This window comes from Cyprinus carpio, chromosome A7 (genome assembly GCF_018340385.1).
Source record: "Cyprinus carpio isolate SPL01 chromosome A7, ASM1834038v1, whole genome shotgun sequence".
NCBI classification, from domain to species: Eukaryota; Metazoa; Chordata; class Actinopteri; order Cypriniformes; family Cyprinidae; genus Cyprinus; species Cyprinus carpio.
In genome coordinates this window covers 4,278,466-4,299,240 of record NC_056578.1, presented here as the reverse complement: position 1 = coordinate 4,299,240, position 20,775 = coordinate 4,278,466, and the positions used below count along the sequence as shown (strand labels likewise).

Genomic DNA, 20,775 nt, shown 5'->3' with positions numbered 1-20,775 from the left:
AATAATTTTATTCTCAGATGGTTTTTTTATGTATGTATTTTATGCTTAAGTGTTTGATTTTTTTTTTTCAGGGAAGAAACCAGTCAAAGAAAGTAAGTAAAACTACATGTGCATCCATTTTAACATCCAAAATACATATGAATATACTTCTATTTTCCGCATTTGTAAGTCACTTTGGATAAAAGCTTCTGCTAAATGAGTATATGTAAATGTAAAGCATCAGCTTAACATCAGAATTTATTGTAGGTTTGAGTTAAGTGGGAGTAATTTGTGTAAATAACTTAGTAATTAACCCTCCAAATGAAATTCTCTCATTTCAGTTTGTGGACGGAGGAAACTCTGGATAGACGGTCAAAAGAAGGTATTTGAAGAAGTTTTTATCTTGTGCATACTTTAGATAACGGCAGCTGCTGAAGTGACCCACTAAACTTCAAAGAGTTTCTGCAAAACTCTACACAAAGAATGCCCCATTCTGCTCAGGTGTAAACCATGTCCTCATTCAGGAACGCACAAGCACACAATATAATCACCTCAAGTTGGGTCACACTGTGGACTCAAATCCAAAATCAGAATGTTTTGACTGTACTGTTATATTTTACAAACCAAAAAATTATTATTTTACAAATAGAAAATATATTTTTATTTTCCATTTGCTTGGGTTACCGTATACCAGGGGCATAACAATGATGGTGAATATATTTAATACAGCTTTCAGTCATGTGGAATTAATGCATAAATGTTTAGGAAAATACTAATTTACAGCTGTAGTTTTCATTGTCTCCTAAAATTCGCACAGTATTTATCATTTTAGTTGTTGAAGATGCCAATATAGACTGAAATGAGGAAACATGCAGGTATCATCTCAGTTATATATTATATATATTTCATACAATTTTAATTATAACCTGCATATATTTTGTCAATCCATTTTTACACATGAGTTAAGAGAATTATTACATGTTGCTTTATTTTTCCTCACAGTTGAGATCACTATTAAACCGTAATATTTGACAATCCAGAGCTGATGTTCCACTAAGGACTGTAAAAACATTAGGGATCCCACACTCTCTCTGACCCCTAGACCTGAACGAATGGGATTTCTGTTAGCTATATGAATCCCTGTCAAGCTGTCATTTTCACAACGTCACAGAGAGAGGAGAAAACATCCTCTGACCATCAGCAGCCAGATTCTCTGGAATCAGTCGTTCCTCTGTTCACTCCCTTGTTGTTCGGAGTTGGATTACAATCCGTGGATTGTCCAAAAAACCTGTGAAGAATCCCAGTGATTTTGATCCTTTTAACTGAGTAACTGATTCTCTACACAGTAGTTTCTACTCCAGACGAGAGCCCCAGCAGTTCGCAAGGTGCAATTACACCGAAAGCAAACAGAAAAATCAGAATTATAATCAGAAATTACAGTCTACACTCGAAAGCTGCATGATGATTCACGTCACTGGACTGACCTTCGAGATTTCTTTAATAAAACTCTTTATAACTCTTTATTGAAGTACACTTTTATTGATTTGATTGATTGATGATTGTTTTTTTGTCAATTTTTAAATTTAAAAGACACATTAATTAAATCAGTACTCTAAATGCTGTGAAGTGTTTTTCTTTATAAATGGAGGTCTTGTGAGCTCACTTCATTTATCCACCACACCACCACAGCTGATTCAAACAAACTGAGACTTCAGACATGAAGAACAGTGATGTTAGTGAAGGGGTACGAGATCCTGCAGATATACAGACACTTGATCTAAACTTGATTTGATTGATACGTGACGTAAGTGCACCAATATTTTTGGATCCACTTTTGTAAACCTCTGATGAATGTAAAATGTTTTGTTTTTCTCGTTCTTTCTGTAATGATCACGAGTTAATCCGTCAGCAGGTCCGGCGGGGTCCAGTCACTCTTCACCGTATGACCCTCTCTCTTCAGTCAAACACAGGAGATGTTAGCAGAGTGTCCAGACAGCGCTTTTCCCTGAAGGACGAAGCAGAAGTGATCAAAAGGAGCAGAGCAGCAGTCAGACTGACCTGTGTGCTTTTTTTCAAGTGTACTGAGTTTAGGATTAAATTAATTTGTAATATTAAATTTGTCCATTAACGTGTTTAGGTTTTTTATAACAATTAAACTAGATTTTGTGCTTCCATCCATTTATTCTCCGAAACGCTATCCACTGAGTTCATCAACACACAATCTAGGGTTTTTAATATGTTCATCCACACCCATCTATGGTTTTTAAAATATGATATTTATCTAGATTAGGGCTGCCACGATTATGACAAAAATATCATAACTGTCGATTATTCCCTTGAAACTATAAAATGTGATTATTAATTAAACGCGTCACGTGTTAAAGCGACTGAATCTGTGTGTGTTCTCCATGATATTCAGTCTCCTCATAACAACACAAACTGCACATATGTGTGTTCACACCGCAAATATCATCACATAAAATCACATCAGAATCACACCGACTATGAGTGTTATTCATCATCTGATAACGTCTGTTTTATTGAGGCATCGTTATTCTTAGAAAGCGACAAGTAAAACGGGAGAAATCGGGAGAAATCAGCACCTTTGCACTGCACGCAATTTGCACTTAGGTCTCCGGATTTTGTGTCTTCTTATATTTGAATGTTTGTTTTGATTTCTCTTAGTCTCCGGTGGAGTTTGTGGTCCTCACTGAACGTCGATTATGTGTCTTATTTTGTGATTTTATTCTGGAAGAATCTCCCTCCGAGTTTGTTTTATTGGAGTCTGTCTGTATTTTCACAGGAATGCTGTCGATTATTATCGTTTTACTGACTCTCCTCATAGAGACTTCAGGTAAGAACACCATTGGATCTCATTCAGTTTTATGCTTAAATACTCCATACAGACCCGATGAGATAAATATTCATATATTTATAGAGTAGGGGAGCGGGGCACATTGTAACGCGGGGTGAGTTGTAACACACGAGGTTTAAATATATCCACACATGCTTGCATAACCAAATTTTACAGCATAGTTACCATATCAACATTATATAGAGAAAAAAAGTGTGCCAAAATTCAAAAGTCTTTTGAAGATATTGCTGAACATTTATTTAACCATAGTAAAATTATATTTCTGGCTTAAGTAAATTTTTCATCTCAGTTTTTTATTACTCATTTAAAATGAGACAAACCTGCCATTATTTTTTCAGTTTAGATTGTGTGTTAATGCTTCGCTAACTATCAGAAGACAGTCGCGCAGATGGGGCTGCTGTACACGGCGGGAAAAGATAGCTTGACATTCACTGGACATTCGGGGTTTTTGCCAATTAAACTCTTTACGGCTGTTATGTTTTGAGCCCAAACTAACTCAGTCATAAATATATGCTCTTTACGTTGCAAAGCTTAATTTCTAGGGGAAAAAATGTAAAAAAAATTAACCATTTAAATTATTTAAACAATTTAACTACGTGACATTATAATATGAAACCAATAATAAAATGTTCAGAATAACATCCCTGTTATTGCACAAAGCTCCATTTTTGGAATTACCATTTTATGTGTTTTTTATAATAATAACAACTTTTAATGTATCAAATAATATAAATCCAATTAAACGACAATACCATTTGATCTAAAGGAATCAAACCAACTGTAAAATATTCAGATTATTATTCCCTATAATGCACAAGGCTTGCTTTTTCAGATTGTGCATTTATTGTTTTTAAAAACAATATTGAAACCATGTATATATATCACAACAGTAAACCCACACAATGGAAGGTAAATATTGAAAGTACACAACAGGCATGATTACAAATATACTAGTATGGATTGTTATGTGAACAATATCCCCTCCAAACATGATATATGCTCAAAAATTTGATTAAAGATACTTGAAAAATATACATATAAGCTGAGAGAAACAAACCTCATAACATTATTACAAAATTTAACCAAACTATAAAAAATTAATTGGCTTAAAAAACTATACTATATATATATATATATATATATATATATATATATATATATATATATATATATATATATATTATATATATATATATATATATAGATATATATATATATATATAGGCATGATCTGGTCATTGAAATTCCATTAATTCACCACCAGAGGTCATCATCCACAACACAGACCCTCACACTACACAATACACCCTGGACTACATTTCCCATGCTCCATTGGAGACCAATCACACACACACACAGCACAATCAACAGACACGCTTTATAAGCATTGGACTTCCCCTCACACACTGCCCAGTATTGTTTAGCGTTGAGCACTCTCCGAGTGTAAGCTACTTACCAAGCCTTTCCGTGTTTGTTTTCTGTCTGGTCTCAAGTATTGTTCTGTGGTTCTCACTCTCCCAGTTGTTAGCTGCGATACTGAGCCTTATCTTGTTTTCTTAGTCTAGTCTGTGTCTCATTGTTACCTGTTCCCTGATTCCTGCCTGTGTACCTGGACTATCTCTCTTTGCCTTGCCCTGTTGAATTACGTATATATATATATATATATTTTAAAAAAATTATCAAAACAAGTATTTTCAATATTGTCGCATATCATTTTTGGCCAATTATCACAAACAGGCATTATTTTACTGGTAACTTTTGTACAAACACAATTTTTCTCCCAGCAGATATTTATATGAACAATGGAAATATCACTCATAATAACAAGTCATTGTACATGAAGAACTGGGTTCGGCCATAACATGTTCATTGTAAACCAGTTTACCTACAAGAATGGCCAAATATATACTTACCCTAATTTTATTACAATATGTTTAGATTTTTTTTTTTTTTTTTTTAATTAAGGCTATTCCCAGTGGCATAATAATTTTAATCCAATTCTCATATGTAAATATTAATAATACAACCCCTACAAAATCCCCAACTTTGTGTAATTGGTCACTCGTTTTCTGACAAACAGTTTTAAAGAAACTCCTTTACTGTTAGATCCAATCCTAAATGTCAATCAGTATATCTTAAACTTCTTTGTATGCCTTGGCATAGCATTTGGATATTAGCATATTAATGTTTTTTTTTATATATATATATATATATATATATAATATATATATATATATAATAAAGTAAAATAAGAACTTAATATGTCATCCTATAAATGCAGCTGTTAGCAGAAATACTCAACGTTTGTGATAAGTGTTCCTTTTGTAACATATCAGTTAAGATATTTAACATTTATTTTTATATTGGTGATTTTCTATTTCATTTAGGGTTGACTTTAAAATAGACGTAAAGATAAATAAATAAACAAAGCCTTCAATTTACAATTTATTTTTAAAACCCATAATTTTACTGATAAACAAAGTGATTATTCTGTTAATTATCTTAGCAAAGCTTTATATACAAGTTAAAAAATAAAAAATAAAAATAAACCATCATATATTACCTTTTGTAACCCTGGTCTTAAAATATATTTTGATACTCTTGCTAACATGAGATCACTAAATAAGAAGCTTATAAAAACAATAAAAATTCTAAAACTTTTTTATATTTATGTGACTGTCCTAATGTTATGTAGTGATTTTTTATACAGGAATTTTTATTTTAGGGTACATCCAAAGTGACAGCGTTGTACTTTTCTCCCCCTGAGATTATGCATTATATAATATATAAATATAACGAAGTTATTTGACAAAGAAAATAACATTGATTGCCATTAAAGTGATAGTGCTGTACCAAAACATGGGAGCGGGATACAACTCCTGATTTTAGAAGAAAATTTCAGATGGAATTTAAGGGCTTTTGCATCTCTACTTTTCATATTCTTGCAATAAAAAACAAATACTAAAGGCATAATCTGAAAAAAAAAACAAAGGGCTTGTGCATCATAGGGAGTAATATTCTGAATATTTTACAGCTGGTTTTATAACTTAATCTCAAACAGTGTCAGAGTTTAATTAAAGTGGGTACAGTATATAAAATGTGAAAAATATGGATTCACTACTATATATAAAAACAATAAAGATATAATCTGAAAAAGCAAGCCTTATGTATCAAAGGGAATAATATTCTGAATATTTTACAGTTGATTTGATTCCTTTAGATCAAATAGTGTTGTCATTTAATGGATTTATATTGTTGCATACATTAAAAGTTGTAAAATTATTATAAAACACATAAAATGGTAATTCCAAAAGTGGAGCTTTGTGCAATAACACGGATGTTTTTTGAACATTGTATTATTGGTTTTATATTATAATGTCATGTAGTTAAATTATTTAAATAATTTAAATGGTTAATTTTTTAATTTTTTCCCCTAGAAATTAAGCCTTGTCCAACGTAAAGGGCATATATTTATGACTATCTGAGTTAGTTTGGGCTCAAAACATAACAGCCACAAAGAGTTTAATTGGCAAAAAACCCGAATGTCCAGTGAATGTCAAGCTAACTTTACCGCCGCGCCGTGGCATATACACTGCCTTACTATGTGCCCTGCCGTGCTATTCTATGACATTAGCGATGTAATTAACACTGTTTACTTTAATACATTTTAATGATAAACGACGAGAAACAGGTGAATAAAAACTGACAGTCAATGTTTAATGTTAAGAAATTATTATTTCAAGCAGGGACGGACTGGGAGTGAAAACGGCCCTGGATTTTCTCCTAAATAGGCCCACCACAACTACAAACAGTCGCTACTGTCTCACAATATTACAGCAATTCTGTTGCATTTATGGCAAATAACATCACAAACCCATGGTGACCTTGCTGACAAAACAATAGAAACCATCACAGAAATTCTAATGATTTTCACTACAAATACCACTACAAACATTACAAACCATCGAGGCGAGGGAGAGATGTCTCAGTGGTGGCGAAGCGTAGCGTATGAAAAATGTCAAATTGCCAACAGAAGATACAGCATGAAGGGTTAATATACATTACTCTGAAAGCATTGATTAACATTCATTTTAATTTTGGTATTTACTAATACATTATTAAAATTAAAAGTTTGTTAACATTCGTACCTGAACTAACAAAAATACCAATGAACAGCTGTATTTTTATTACCTAACGTTAATAAATATTGTAACAAATGTCTCGCTCATTGTTAATGTTAGTTAATGCATTAACTTGCGTTAACTAAAGGAAGTTCATCGTAAAGCATTACAGCAGCTGATCTGATGATTGAGTGTCTCTGTCAGGAGAGTAAAGATCGAGGAGCGCAGGAGGGTGGCGGGTGAGCGAGAAGAGGTGTTTCTTTCCTCACAGGACGCATCTGTTTAGCCAATCAAAACACTGTACCTGTGCTAATATGATGATAAACACGACTGGCTTCGGTTTCTGATCTATAAATCCATTCATTTGTAGACGGTTCGGATTCAGAGTTTCAATTGAGATATTCAGTATATACTTTTAAAAGAATTGATCTGATTCTGGTTGATATTTATGTCCTTACGTCTTTAACATGACTAACAGAGCGACCAATCATCATTTTGACAAGCGTATGTATGCACCTACAGGAAGAGGGAAAAATGAAGAAACTTGACTGTGAAACTCATGTTTAAAGGTGCTGTATGTAGGATTGTCACCGAGTGGGTGAACTAGGTATTGCAGTCCAAATTCAAAACACTGGAGAGGGTTTTTTCACCCGGCCCCTCCTCCTCAGACTTTATGCGCAGGTTGCCAGATTGATGACACAAAACAGAAACGAGCGCACTTGATGATGAATGAAATGAAATACAATGTGTTTGGGTAACTGGGTAAACTGGCAGTGGGCGGGTTTCACCAAAACAAAGATTGATATTCTGTCCTGAAACACACATTTTCGAAGGAGAATAAACTGACTGTAGCGTTGTTTTTCATTTAAAGAAGTATGTTAACTTAGCATGTTTCTTAAATATTTAATATTTTTTAAACTAAATAAAGATGTTTGGTATTATTATTATTGTTGTAACATCCATTTGTAAAATGACCAGCTTCTCACTGGGTGTGCCACAGCTGAAAGTGGATGTAGCCTCACCACTGTATATTTCACTGAGTGTCTCTCTCTCTCTCTCTCTCTCTTTTTTTTTTTTTCTTTATTTCTCTCTCTCTCTCTCTCTCTCTCTCTCTCTCTCTCTCTCTCTCTCTCTCTCTCTCTCTCTCTCTGTCTCTCTCACTTCCGGTGTGACTGTTGGGCGTGCGCGTGGCAGAGTGGTGCGGGTGTGAATTGGAGACTGTGAGTGAATCTCTCCTTTTTTTTTTTTTTTTTTTTCCTTGCTTTGGGCTACTGTTATTTAATTGTTGGTGATTTATTTTCTTGTTGTTGGGCCGCGTGCTGCCGTGTTCTTTTAGCGGCCAGTATGACGGCCCCACGGTCGCAGTTTTTGAGTAAACTCACGCGGCGCCACGGTGTTAAAGTGGCGTCCGCGGTGAGCGTGGAAGACTGTTGTCTAGCTGTAGGAGAAGTTATAGGACATGAGAACATCATGTCAGCTTCTAAAATGAATAGTGCTATAGTTATTTTTCTTAACTCTGTAGAAAAGGCAAATGAGTTGGTTGAGACTGGAATTGTTGTTGACAATCTTTTTACTCCAGTCCTTCCACTTTCCATACCGTCCAAAAAAGTGCTGCTGTCAAATGTTCCCCCTTTCATAAGTGATGAAACATTAGTGAGAATTATGTCTCGATATGGCAAATTGGTGTCACCTATTAAGATGATACCAATTGGTTGCGGTTCGCCTCTCTTGAAACATGTGGTGTCGTTTAGACGTTTCGTTTACATGATTTTAAAAGATGACGAGGAGCTCGATCTATCACTGCATCTTAAAGCCGATGATTTTGACTATGTTATCTATGTTACAACGGACAAAATGAAATGTTTTAATTGCGGGGAGACGAGTCACTTGGTCCGCGCTTGCCCTGTTAAAAATAAAGTAAACAACTCAGCGAATGATGTTACAGCAGGCGAGCCTGTTGAGGCTGGGCCGCCTGTGGCAGAAACAGGTGCAGTGGAGGAGGAAAAACTATTGTGGATTCGTCTGAGAGTGAGGGCGCAGCGAATGTGATTCAGGAAACTGATCCCAAAGATGCGGTTGATGTAAATGCATCGGCCACTGCGAGTGCTGAAAGCTTGAATGTTCAGTCTCGTAAGTCTGCTTTTAAGACGGACAAGAGACAAAGCGATAGCGCGGTCAACGTTTGTCAGCCCGTTTTGGTTGGTGATGTCATTGAAATGGAGACGGGCCAAAGTGAATTCAAAGTTCCATCTAAAAGAAAAAAATCTGTTGAGTGTAAAGCCGTTAAGGCTAAGAAAGTAGATGTAGAGGAGGTTTATGGTGAAGACGGAATGGAAAGTGGCAGTGAGTCTTCCGATTCCAGTGTCAGTTTATCTCAGAGTGATTTTTCTAGCCAAAGTTATGAAGTGGATGACATTAAGCTTTTTCTCAGAGCCACCAAAAATAAGAGAGGGGTGCGTGTTGATGAGTATTTTCCTGACATTAAGCAGTTTGTTGGTAAAACTAAGTCTTTTATGTCGGAGGGGTTGTTTACCAACAAAGAGGTGTATCGTTTAAAGAAGATAGTGAGAAAATTCACTTCTGATGATGCCAATGAAGAGTCTGAGAAAGCCTAACAGCTTCGTTATTGATGTTGGTGTGGGTGGAGTGCTGCTATGTTTCTTGTTTTCATCTTTATCTTCTTCTTTTCTAAAGATGAGTGAAGTAAATATTGCAACGCTGAATGTAAATGGTGCAAGAGAAATGAAAAAAAGAGCAGAAATATTTGAGGTAGTTAAACAGAGGAGAATTGATGTTGTTATGCTGCAAGAAACACACAGCGACCTAAAGAATGCCGCTGATTGGGCAGGGGAGTGGGGGGGGGTCTCAGTTTTGAGCCACAAAACCTCACTTAGTGGAGGGGTGGCCATTCTTTTTGCTAAAACTTTCAGTCCACATTCTTATCAGGTTGAGGAAATAGTTAAAGGTAGGCTTTTAAAAGTAAGAGCTACTTTTGAACAGTTTGTTTTAGTTTTTATTTGTGTGTATATTCCAACCTCAGCAGTAGAAAGAATTGTTTTTCTGAATACATTGTGCTCGGTTTTACAAAAATGCTGTGGGGAGGAACATTTGTTCTTGGGTGGTGATTTTAATTGTACGTTGTCAAATTTGGACAGGAATCACGTTGAACCACATTTACCCTCTCGAAATTTATTAACCCAGCTTGTTAAGACACACGATTTGTGTGACATCTGGAGACAATTTCACGAGAAACAAAGACAATATACTTGGACTCATATTCGTGACAGTGTGATTTCTCTGGCTAGACTTGATCGATTTTATGTTTTTAAGCATCATTGTAATATTGTAAGAAGATGTTTAATTACACCACTCAGTTTCTCTGATCACAGTATGGTGCAGTGTTCTGTGTTTCTAAATTCTATTAAACCAAGGAGTGCATACTGGCAGCTGAACACCAATTTGTTAAGTGACAAATATTTTAAGAGCACGTTTAAATTGTTCTGGGATGATTTCAGAACTACAAAGAGTTCTTTTAAATCTTTACGGCAGTGGTGGGATTTTGGAAAAGTCCAAATAAAACAATTTTTGTTTACAATACACTCAAAACGTCACTAGAGAGATAACTTTGAGTATGAACACCTTGGAGGCTGACATTTTAAAACTTCAAGAAATGGCTGAGACAACTGGTGCCCGAAGTTATTTGTACTCTCTTTTAAATAAAAAGACACAGTTGGCTGATTTTCTGGGTGGCAAAACACAGGGGGCCCTGGTCAGGTCTCGGTTCCAGAGTTTGGACCAGATGGATGCTCCATCAAAGTTCTTTTTCAACTTGGAGAAGAAGAATGGGCAGAGCAGGGCCATCCATGCCTTGCGCTCTGAATCTGGGGGTTTATTAACTGACCCTGCTGACATTCGCAAGAGAGCAGTTACTTTTTATGAGAACTTGTATAGGAATGAACTTGGAGCCAGATACAGGGGTGAAAGTGAGTTTTTTGATGACTTACCTCAGGTATCAGAGGAAGCCAACACTGAAATCTCGGGTGCCTTGAGCACAGGAGAGCTGTATAAGGCTCTCCAAAAAATGGAGTCTGGAAAAGCACCGGGAATTGATGGTTTGCCAGTTGATTTTTATAAATCTTTCTGGTCAGATCTGAAAGAGGACCTTTTGGAGGTGTTGAATGAAAGCCTGGCTGAAGGTCAGCTGCCTGTGAGCTGCCGTAGAGCAGTACTAACCCTCCTGCCTAGGAAGGGCGACCTTACAGAGATTAAGTGTTGGCGGCCAGTATCATTACTCTGTAGTGATTATAAACTGCTCTCTAAAACTTGGCCAACAGGCTAGCAGGAGTGATGGATAGTGTCATCCATCCTGACCAGACTTACTGTGTTCCCCGTAGATCAGTATTTGATAATATTTCATTGGTTCGTGATGTTTTGGAAGTCTCCAAGTTGTTAAATTTAGACTGTGGGTTAATCTCTTTAGACCAAGAGAAAGCTTTTGATCGTGTTGAGCATTGCTACTTGTGGAGGGTTTTAGAGGCTTTTGGGTTTAGTCAGAATTTTATAAATTCTATTAAAGTTCTTTATAGTGACGTTCAGAGTATTCTTAAGGTGAACGGTGGTTTATGTGCTCCTTTTAGTGTTCATAGAGGTATTAGACAGGGGTGTTCGTTGTCTGGTATGCTTTATTCTTTGGCAATAGAACCACTCTTACAGCAAATAAGAGCCAAACTCCATGGTATATGTTTGCCAAACTGTAAGAAAAATCTTATATTGTCAGCATATGCTGATGATGTAATAGTTATGATTACCAGGCAAAGTGATATTCAGGTCCTGTTAAGATTACTTAGAACATTTAAAGGTTTATCTTCTGCAAGAATAAACTGGGGTAAAAGTGAGTCTTTATTGATAGGTAAGTGGGCAGATGGGAAGCCAGAACTTCCTGAAGGGTTAAGTTGGGGAAAATTTGGTTTTAAATACTTGGGAGTGTTTTTGGGTGATGAGTCTACAGTACAGAAAAATTGGGAAGGAGTCATTGAAAAAGTGAAAGGTCGTCTAAATAAATGGAAATGTTTAGTGCCGAAGATGTCGTACAGAGGTCGTATTTTAATTATTAATAATTTGGTTGCATCTTCATTGTGGCACAGGTTTGCCTGTGTTGACCCTCCCTCACAACTGTTAACCAAAATCCAGGCTATTTTGATAGATTTTTTCTGGGATAAATTGCATTGGGTCCCACAGAATGTGCTATTCTTGCCAAAAGAAGAGGGTGGACATGGGTTAATACACCTTCAAAGTAGGATAGCAACCTTTCGTTTGCAGTTTGTACAGAAACTACTAGTTGGTTCAGTTGATTTTAAATGGTGTGCTGTTACATACGTAATTTTACAAAACCTTGAGGGTTTAGGACTGGATAGAACTCTTTTTCTAATGGATCCATTGAAACTGAATACTTCTAGCCTGCCAGTGTTTTATAGAAATATTTTTAAAGTTTGGAGTCTTTTCTTTTTTAAAAAAGCAGAAAGTCCACTATCTCTTCATTGGCTACTGGAAGAACCTCTAATGTGTGGAGCACGTCTGGATTTGTCTGTCAGTGGACTTTTCCCAGGACTTAGTAAGACACTCATTAATAGTAAAGTCACCAAATTGGGACAGCTATTGGAAATAGCTGGACCTGATTTTAAGAATGAGGAGGGAACGGCTCAACGTTTGGGATTTAGATCAACGCGTCTGATTGCACAGCTTTTAGAGAAATGGTCAACAACTCTTAATGCTACAGAAAGGACTCTGCTGACTGAGTATGGTGATGGCCTCTGCAACCCAAATCCTAAAGACTCTTTTCCTTGTTTGTTTTTTTCTTTGAATTTAGAAGGGGTTTCTGGTGTCTTTTTTGAAGTTGTTGACTCCATGTGTGTAGATTTCTTTTCATGCACTGGGAAAGTTCTGTATAAATGTTGTGTAATTAATTTTAACAAAAAAATGTTAAATGAGAGAACTGATACTCCATGGCGTGTTTTTTTTAAGTTGAGTATGGATAAGAAGCCTGAGTGGAGAGCATTATATAAACCACCGTTGACCAAAAAAACAGGTGATTTGCAGTGGAGAATTCTTCACGGTGCTGTCGCTGTCAATGCTTTTACTTCAATTATAAATCCTGAGATTGATGTGGGTTGTCCTTTTTGCACGGAGAGAGAGACTATCTTTCATACATTTGTGAATTGTGCTAGATTGGAATCTTTATTTTTGTGTTTAGGCAGTATTTTTAAGAATTATAATGAATCTTTTTCTATGGTGCTATTTGTTTTTGGTTGTAAATATGTAAGGAAGAAAAGGTTTATTTGTCAATTGCTGAATTTTATTTTAGGCCAGGCAAAACTGGCCATCTATGTAAGTAGAAAGAAAAAGATGGAACAAAATTTGGAACCATATGTGGTTACATTGTTTTTAAACATGGTACAAGCAAGAATACTGATAGATTTTAGATACTATAAACATATGGATGATCTTGCTGCTTTTGAGGAAATTTGGTGTTACAATGAAGCTTTGTGCTCTGTTTTTGAAGGTGATTTGGTTTTTACACGTTTGTGAGGTTTTTTAATTTAAATATAAATGAATATTGTAACTTAATTGTGTGGTAAATTATATTTGTAATAAAAGGATGTTAAAATTCAATTCAATTCTCTCTCTCTCTCTGTCTTTCTCTCTCTCTCTCTCTCTCTCTCTCTCTCTCTCTCTCTCTCTCTCTCTCTCTCAGTGTCGTTGACTGTCAAGGTTCCTGGTGATCCTGTAGTGTCTCATGTGGGATCCACAGTGACTCTTCCCTGCTGGATCTCTCCTCCTGAGAGTGCTGAAGCTCTGGAGATCCGCTGGTACCGTCACGATCAGTTCAACAACCCTGTTCTCCTCTATAATCATGGGAAGATCCAGGAGATCCAGGAATGTTTCAGGAACCGAAGCTCTTTGACTCTGCGGTCAGATCAGTCTGGTGGACTGAAGGATGGAGACGTCTCTCTACGGCTGGAGAAACTCTCATATCAGGATGAAGATTCATTTCACTGTCATGTGAGCGGAGAAAGTTCATATGACAGCAAAATAGTAGATCTCAAAATCACAGGTGAGTCAAAAACTACAATTCAATCTAAACCTCATTAAAGGAATAGGTAATTTCCGGAATAGTTTATTTATTTATTTTTTACTAATTTTTATAATTTATTTATTTTGCTTTATATTTTATTATGACATGTTTTGCTTCATTGCTTTGCTTCATTTTGCTTTTGTTTCTCAGATCCATCAGGTCCATGGAAGGCTCTTTTCTTCACTTTTCTCATCTGTGCTCTTCTGGGTTTGTTTGGGCTGATCCTCTACAGATACAGAGAGAAACTAACAGGTATAATCTGGCTGAAAGATTTTAAAGATGTGGTTATCAGCAGGTTTTTGTTTCATGTTTTGATCTCATGTGTTGATATTTTTGATCTGTTCTGCAGGAAAGAAACCAGCTACAGAAAGTAAGGAACATTCATGAATCTGCTTAACCCCTTTCAGACCGTGTTACTGGGAGTACATGTCTGTTCCTGATACAGCTAAAGAAGAGCCGATCCTCCCTTTACAAAATACACAAGCTGCTCTCAAAGATGATTTATATTAGTTTCATTTTTGAATTTGGCCAGCGGTTATGAAAACATGAATGATAATTTCTTTTAATGCAGTTTGTTGTCACTCTTTCTACACCCTTTCTAAGCTGAAAGCGTACCAAGCCGCAGAAGAGACACAGTTTCTCGAGCGACCCCCCCCCCCCCCCCACATACAGACCCCAGAAGTCTAGCATCGGCACTGTCTGTGTTTTTATGCCAGTCAGTGTCTGAGATGGTTAAAAGTGTAATTTAATGTGGTTTACAGAGTCTTGAGTATTTGTGAAGCAGATAATTAAACCTTCCGCTGATATTTTCTCTCATTTCAGTTTGTGAGGAGGAAACTCTGGAGAGACTGATAAAAGAAGGTATTTGAAGACGTTTGTTCTTTGCTGTGTTTCAGAAGAACTGTAACTGCTGAAATGCTTCACTAATCATTAAACAAACATCTTCATGTATGTTATAGCAGACAGTAACATGAATATGACGTGTTTGCTGAGTCTGAGTGGAGTATTGTAGTCGAAATACACTGAACCCTCCACACACACGTCATTTCACAATCATAGCCAAATATATTTATGAACCAGTTTATTTCACACAGCGAGATCTAGAGATCTGAAAGCATCAGTGAAAATGCTTCTGTTTGGTATTTTTACAATTTATTACATAATTTATCATATTTCATCAGTTATTCTATCAGAATAAAGAGACACTCCCACTGTCACACAATTATTCACTTATTATTATTATTATTATTATTATTATTATTATTATTATTATTATTATTACTGTTATTTACTTTCCATAACTGAATCATTTCTGCTGTAATAATAAATACTGTAGAAGTTTTCAATTATAGCTGTAGTTTTTACTCACAAATTATATGTTTTTTAATTTTAGTTGTGGGAGACATAAATATAGAAGAACTGAGGAAGCATGCAGGTATGATATCATCTCAGTTATAAATGCATATATGTATAAAGATCATCTCATACACATGAGGATTAATAACTGTTGCTCATGTATTTTTCCTCACAGTTGAGATCACTATTGACCGTGAGAGTTTACATCCAGATCTGAGGGTCACTGAAGACTGTAAAACTGTGAGGGATCGTGACGGTTATAATCACACTGGAGAGGAATTTCCATTTCAATTATGTGCTTTTGGAGCCCAAAGATTCTCCTCTGGTCGTCACTATTGGGAGGTAGATCTGGCACGTTCCCCTAATCCTCCCAAAGACTTCTGGATAATTGGTGTGGTGAAAGATGGAAACTTTGCTGCAAGAGACAGATCTGCTTTAACTCCATCAAGGGGTTTCTGGTTCTTGTGTTCAGACGGTCCTCGTGGCTTTTACACCAACACTGATCCATGGATTAGGTTTTGTTTGTCTCCGAGACCTGAACGACTGGGAGTTCTGTTAGATTATGATGACGGTCAGCTGTCGTTTTACAACGTCACAGAGAATAAACATCTCCTGACCATCAGCAGCAGATTCTCTGGATCAGTCGTTCCTCTGTTCAATCCTGGAGCAGGTGACAAGAGTCCACTTATAATCCTGGATTGTCCCAAAACCTGAAGAACCAGCTGAATCCAGTCAGCCTTTACTGAGTAATAACAGCTCAGATGCCCTGACTGACCAATGCAGTTTAAACAGAAGGAGCATACAAGTATGACAGTATGAGCACAAAAACACTGATCTTCAGCCGGTGTTGGGTTTGATTCCTAGTCTATACATGATGTATTTCAGATATTTGATCAAGTGTGTGTGAACAGGGATGGACAGGTCACGTCCTGCAGAGTTTAGCTCCAATCCCAGTCAAAACCCACCTGAAGAATGGAAGAGAAGTCCTCCGGATGAATAGAGGATGTACAGGCAGCTGTGTGGTGCATGCCTGTCTAAAACTCTGCAGGACTCGTGTGTGTTGCCCATCTCTGCTGTAGAACCGTTTGATTTCCTGATGTTATAGTGTTAGGGGAAAAAAATATAGTGGATGAAAATTCATGTAACAGACGTGTTTCTGAATGTCTCAATTAAGTGATCATGGTAGCAGCAGACAAACATGTACAGAACAGTGGCTTCTAATTAAGTGATAACTATAGCAGCTGCGAAACATCAATTTACAGAATACACATACTCATTTCTGCATCACCAGCTTAAACCTAAACTCTGCAGCAGGAGCAGGACTGAAGATGTGCAGCCTGAAATTTAATGCCATCAGCTGAACAAAAGTCAAGATACCCCAACAATCCTACAATATCACATGAACAAGATCAAATCCAGCGCTGCACATTTCAGTCCTTTCCTGATCATATTTTTTATGGGTGATATAGATACTCTTGTGTATGTGTTTGTGTGCATGTAAAATCAGGTACAGTACAGCCTTCTTAACTTGTATTCACTTTCGTTTTAAACAATGGAATAATTTAACTGAATAAAAGTGAATGTACGTGTAATGGTGCACATTCATCTTCTGTCTGCAGAGAGAACAATTGTTTTTACAGTCCTTCGTCTTTCTCAAGCCACTCAACTATTACACAGACAGAAAGAAACATACTATAACTACTATTCCATAAACTATATCCCAGTCTCTGATCTAGACTTGATGCTGTGTACTGTAAATATTGTTGGCTCTTTCCTCATTTGTAAGTCACTGTCATAAAAGCATCTTATTCATGAATAATGTAAATGTGAATGCAGGACACAGACTGATTTGCTGGGTTCTCCAGCGCTAAAAGACTTGGACCTTCCTTTAGGAACATTACATTTTTTTTTCTGATTCAAAATATATGATAAGGCATATTTGTATATAATTTTACCATTTACTGATGGAGCAACATGACGTGTGAAATGTTTTGATTTAGACTTTTATAAAGGTGCCTCGGCCAAACACTTTTTATTGTACTTTTGGGGTTTTTATTTCAATACATTTCTTTTACAAAACTAAGAGATATTCATAATTGATGTTTCCGTACAATTGTAACAATTTTAACAACAGCAATATTAACAATACAACAGCATCATCAGAAACAGTAAATAAAACAGTAAAAAGTGCAGATGTTTAGCAGAATGTCAGACAGCTCTTTTCCACAACAGGGACTGGGACTGTTAATATGATATAACATATGACTGTTTTAATATGCTTTAATATGATATAAAGCACCATGAATCATATCATAACAGTAGTTTACATGACATGTGTGGTTTATTCTTAGTGTTTTGGCTTTATATCATAGTTTTCCAGCGAGGAACAGAACTGAAAGTGTGAGATCCCTGTCCAGCAGGTTAGTGTACACCGACACTAGTTTGGTCTTTTGCTAGTTTTTTTTAAAAATAACTCATGTTTTGATTTCAAACTCCACTTTTATTAATAAAAAAGACAGAATGAATTATTTTCTAACGCTATTAGAAGTTCAGATCTAACAGGGTTAACAAACACAAACCTTGATTTCACTATGAAAAAAAAAATGATGAAACTACTTCTATCTGGCCATCAACCCTCCTCATCATCAATCCGTGTGGTCTTATTATTACCATGCCATATGAAACTATAATACTGTAAATATAATCATTGCAAATACAGTTCAGCTATTTGTTTATTTATTGATCTATTAGTGTGGCATCATGTTGCATGCCAAACTTTTCAAGTGCTCTTCATCTACTCTAAGCTCACTTTACAGTAGTGTAAGCGAAAATGAACTTTTCTTCTTTCATTTGTGTTGTTTATACTGTAATAGACAAAGACTTTCCAAATGATTCCTGATTCCCAATAACAGTGTTCGATTGATCTTGCTAGTGTTTTCTAAGCAGGAGAATAGTCTGTGTATTTGTCAGGTTTTGTCAAAGTTTGCTTGTTACAGAAGAGATCATTTTTGACTGAAATATTTGGATTTGCTGTGGAAGTTTAAGGTTTGACACATGACTCGTGTGCTTTATTCTAGTGTTCTGAAGTCATGTGTGCAGGAACACTTGATCAGTTTGACAAGAGAGCAGAAGAATGAGAGATACCTCTCCAAAGACGCTGTTCAGCAGGTTGGTCTACACCTCTGTCCCTCGTTTGATTTCTTGCTTTTCGAGGGCTGGTTTCCAGAGCCATCAGCTGATTGGCTGGGATTAGATGCTGTCAGGAGAAGAAAATGCAAACTCATTAACTGAAGTTTCTGTTTCATGCAACATTTTTTCCTAACCAGAATGGTTTGACACATTTTACGAGAAAAATATAAGAGAACAAAGAAATGTCATGATGCTCAACTTGTCATGATTATGATTGATTAGGACAGAGTTGTGAGCAAACTACTCTAACTCAGATTCCAAACAAAACCAGAGCTGTGGTTCCTCAGTTTATCAGTGACCTGAAGGTGTAGGTGGCGCTCTCTCTGTGGCCATTCTCTGTCTGTCAGACAATCAGAGAGTTTGAGATCAACCATAAGTGTGATATAGTAGAGTTGTAAATAGTTCCATGAATTAACACACAGACACACAAACATGATGCAAGTTATCAAGCATTGTCCTGAATATGTCACTCTTTTTGTCTTTTGCTTGTTAAAATGAACTGCAATAACACTGTTATTAATATATAATCAAAAAAGACAGAATGCGAAACCAAATGTAAAATTTCCCAATTCCGCAGGAACAGAATGCTGTTTCTTCTCATAATTTAACGCGCTTCGTGTCATGTTATCTTTTCTTCTTCTACAGGGGAAATGGACAAATCATGTGCTTCACGTGTCCCAAGAGATAATATTATATCACGCGCCTCACACACACACACACACACACACCGCAAATATCATTATACACAATCACATCGTATGTTCATCATCTGACTGTTTAGAAATGAAACTAAGAGAACAATCAGGACAGGCTTGGGTTCTCACTGATCTGCGTCTGTTGTAGTCTAGCGTTTATTTTTACACTTATTTTACATCTGATTGCTGTGATTTACTGTAACAGAGGAGTCTTTGTCTCCGGTGAGTTTTTTATTATTATTTATTTATTTATCGAACTGTCTGATCGATTATGTCTCTCTTATCATTTAGGGATGGGTAGTAACACTTTTTGTAACTCAGTGATTGTTTGTGCTTGATATCTTTACACTTTTCATAAACGGGAGCCACATTTGTCTACTACAAATAAAACTCATGGAGCCCGTTTCCTTCCGCGAATTAATTAAATAAATAATAAAAAAAATAAAAGGTTATTGCTACATTTTATCTCACAATTCTGACTTTTTTTTTCTCTCGAAATTGACTTTTTTTTTCTTAGAGTTTACATCTCGCAATTCTGACGTTTTAATACTCGAAAATTGCGTGTTTTAAAGTCATTCAAAAAGTCAGAATTGTGACATAACTTTTAGTTAGTTTATAACTTTTAGCTTTTTTTTCTATTCAGTGGTGGAAGCGGGTTATGCGAGTTAATATTTCCGTTCTGACAAACTATCCCTCTAATGGGGTGAGCTGTAACACAGGGGACAGATGTAACACTGAGTTTATCACAGTTTATATTTAACTCAAATATAACTGCCGTGTGGTTGTTTGAGAGAACTGAATTTTTAAGCTACTTTATTTAACAATTTTCTAACAACAAAACATACAATCCATCTTAATTTAAATCCACACAAAACGCCAAATTGTATTATTCAGCACAACTTGCAAAAAATAAATCATCATTTATAACAAGTGCACAAAACATCTTCATAATTCAATGCATCTTTAAAAACCCTCAATATTATTCATTAATTTATAAAACATAAATCCATGTCTTATTCTTGCTTGAAACTAAACTTCTGAAAGCGTCGTCATCATCAGTTCCTTCCTTCCCTTCCTCTTTTTTTTTTCCTTCTAGCTAGAACAACTGTGGTCTTTGCTTGGCCAACAATAAATTTAATCTTTGAGTTCAGCTCATGAAAATGGGGACAAAAACAAAAGTGTTGCGTTTATAATTTGGTTCAGTGTATGTTGCTTTCCACCTATTTTTATGTGAATTTTGGAATATCACGTAAAAAAAAAATTCTGGATGGAACTGCCAAGATGCACATAAATTCAAAAATGTAAAACCCACATTAGCCACATAAATCCCTTGATGCACAACAAAAAGGTTGTAGATTGAGGATGTGATTGGATAACTGGAGCTCCTTGGGTTTTTAACGATACCCCACCCCGAGCACCCCAGCATAG

At 36.0% G+C, this 20,775-nt stretch overlaps 1 protein-coding gene across 3 annotated transcripts in view; it reads left to right on the top strand.

The window, feature by feature from the left end:
• LOC109082965 (butyrophilin subfamily 1 member A1-like) overlaps window positions 1-20,775 on the top strand; it is a 190,745-nt gene that overhangs the window by 9,323 nt on the left and 160,647 nt on the right. For 2 of the 3 annotated variants that reach the window (XM_042759356.1, XM_042759358.1), the window contains exon 2: window positions 2,783-2,833. In XM_042759356.1, coding sequence (XP_042615290.1) covers window positions 2,785-2,833 — 49 coding nt within the window. In that variant the 5' untranslated portion in view covers window positions 2,783-2,784. Of the gene's footprint in view, window positions 1-2,655; window positions 2,671-2,782; window positions 2,834-20,775 lie in introns of those variants that run through there. The other variant, XM_042759357.1, reaches the window with a different exon arrangement.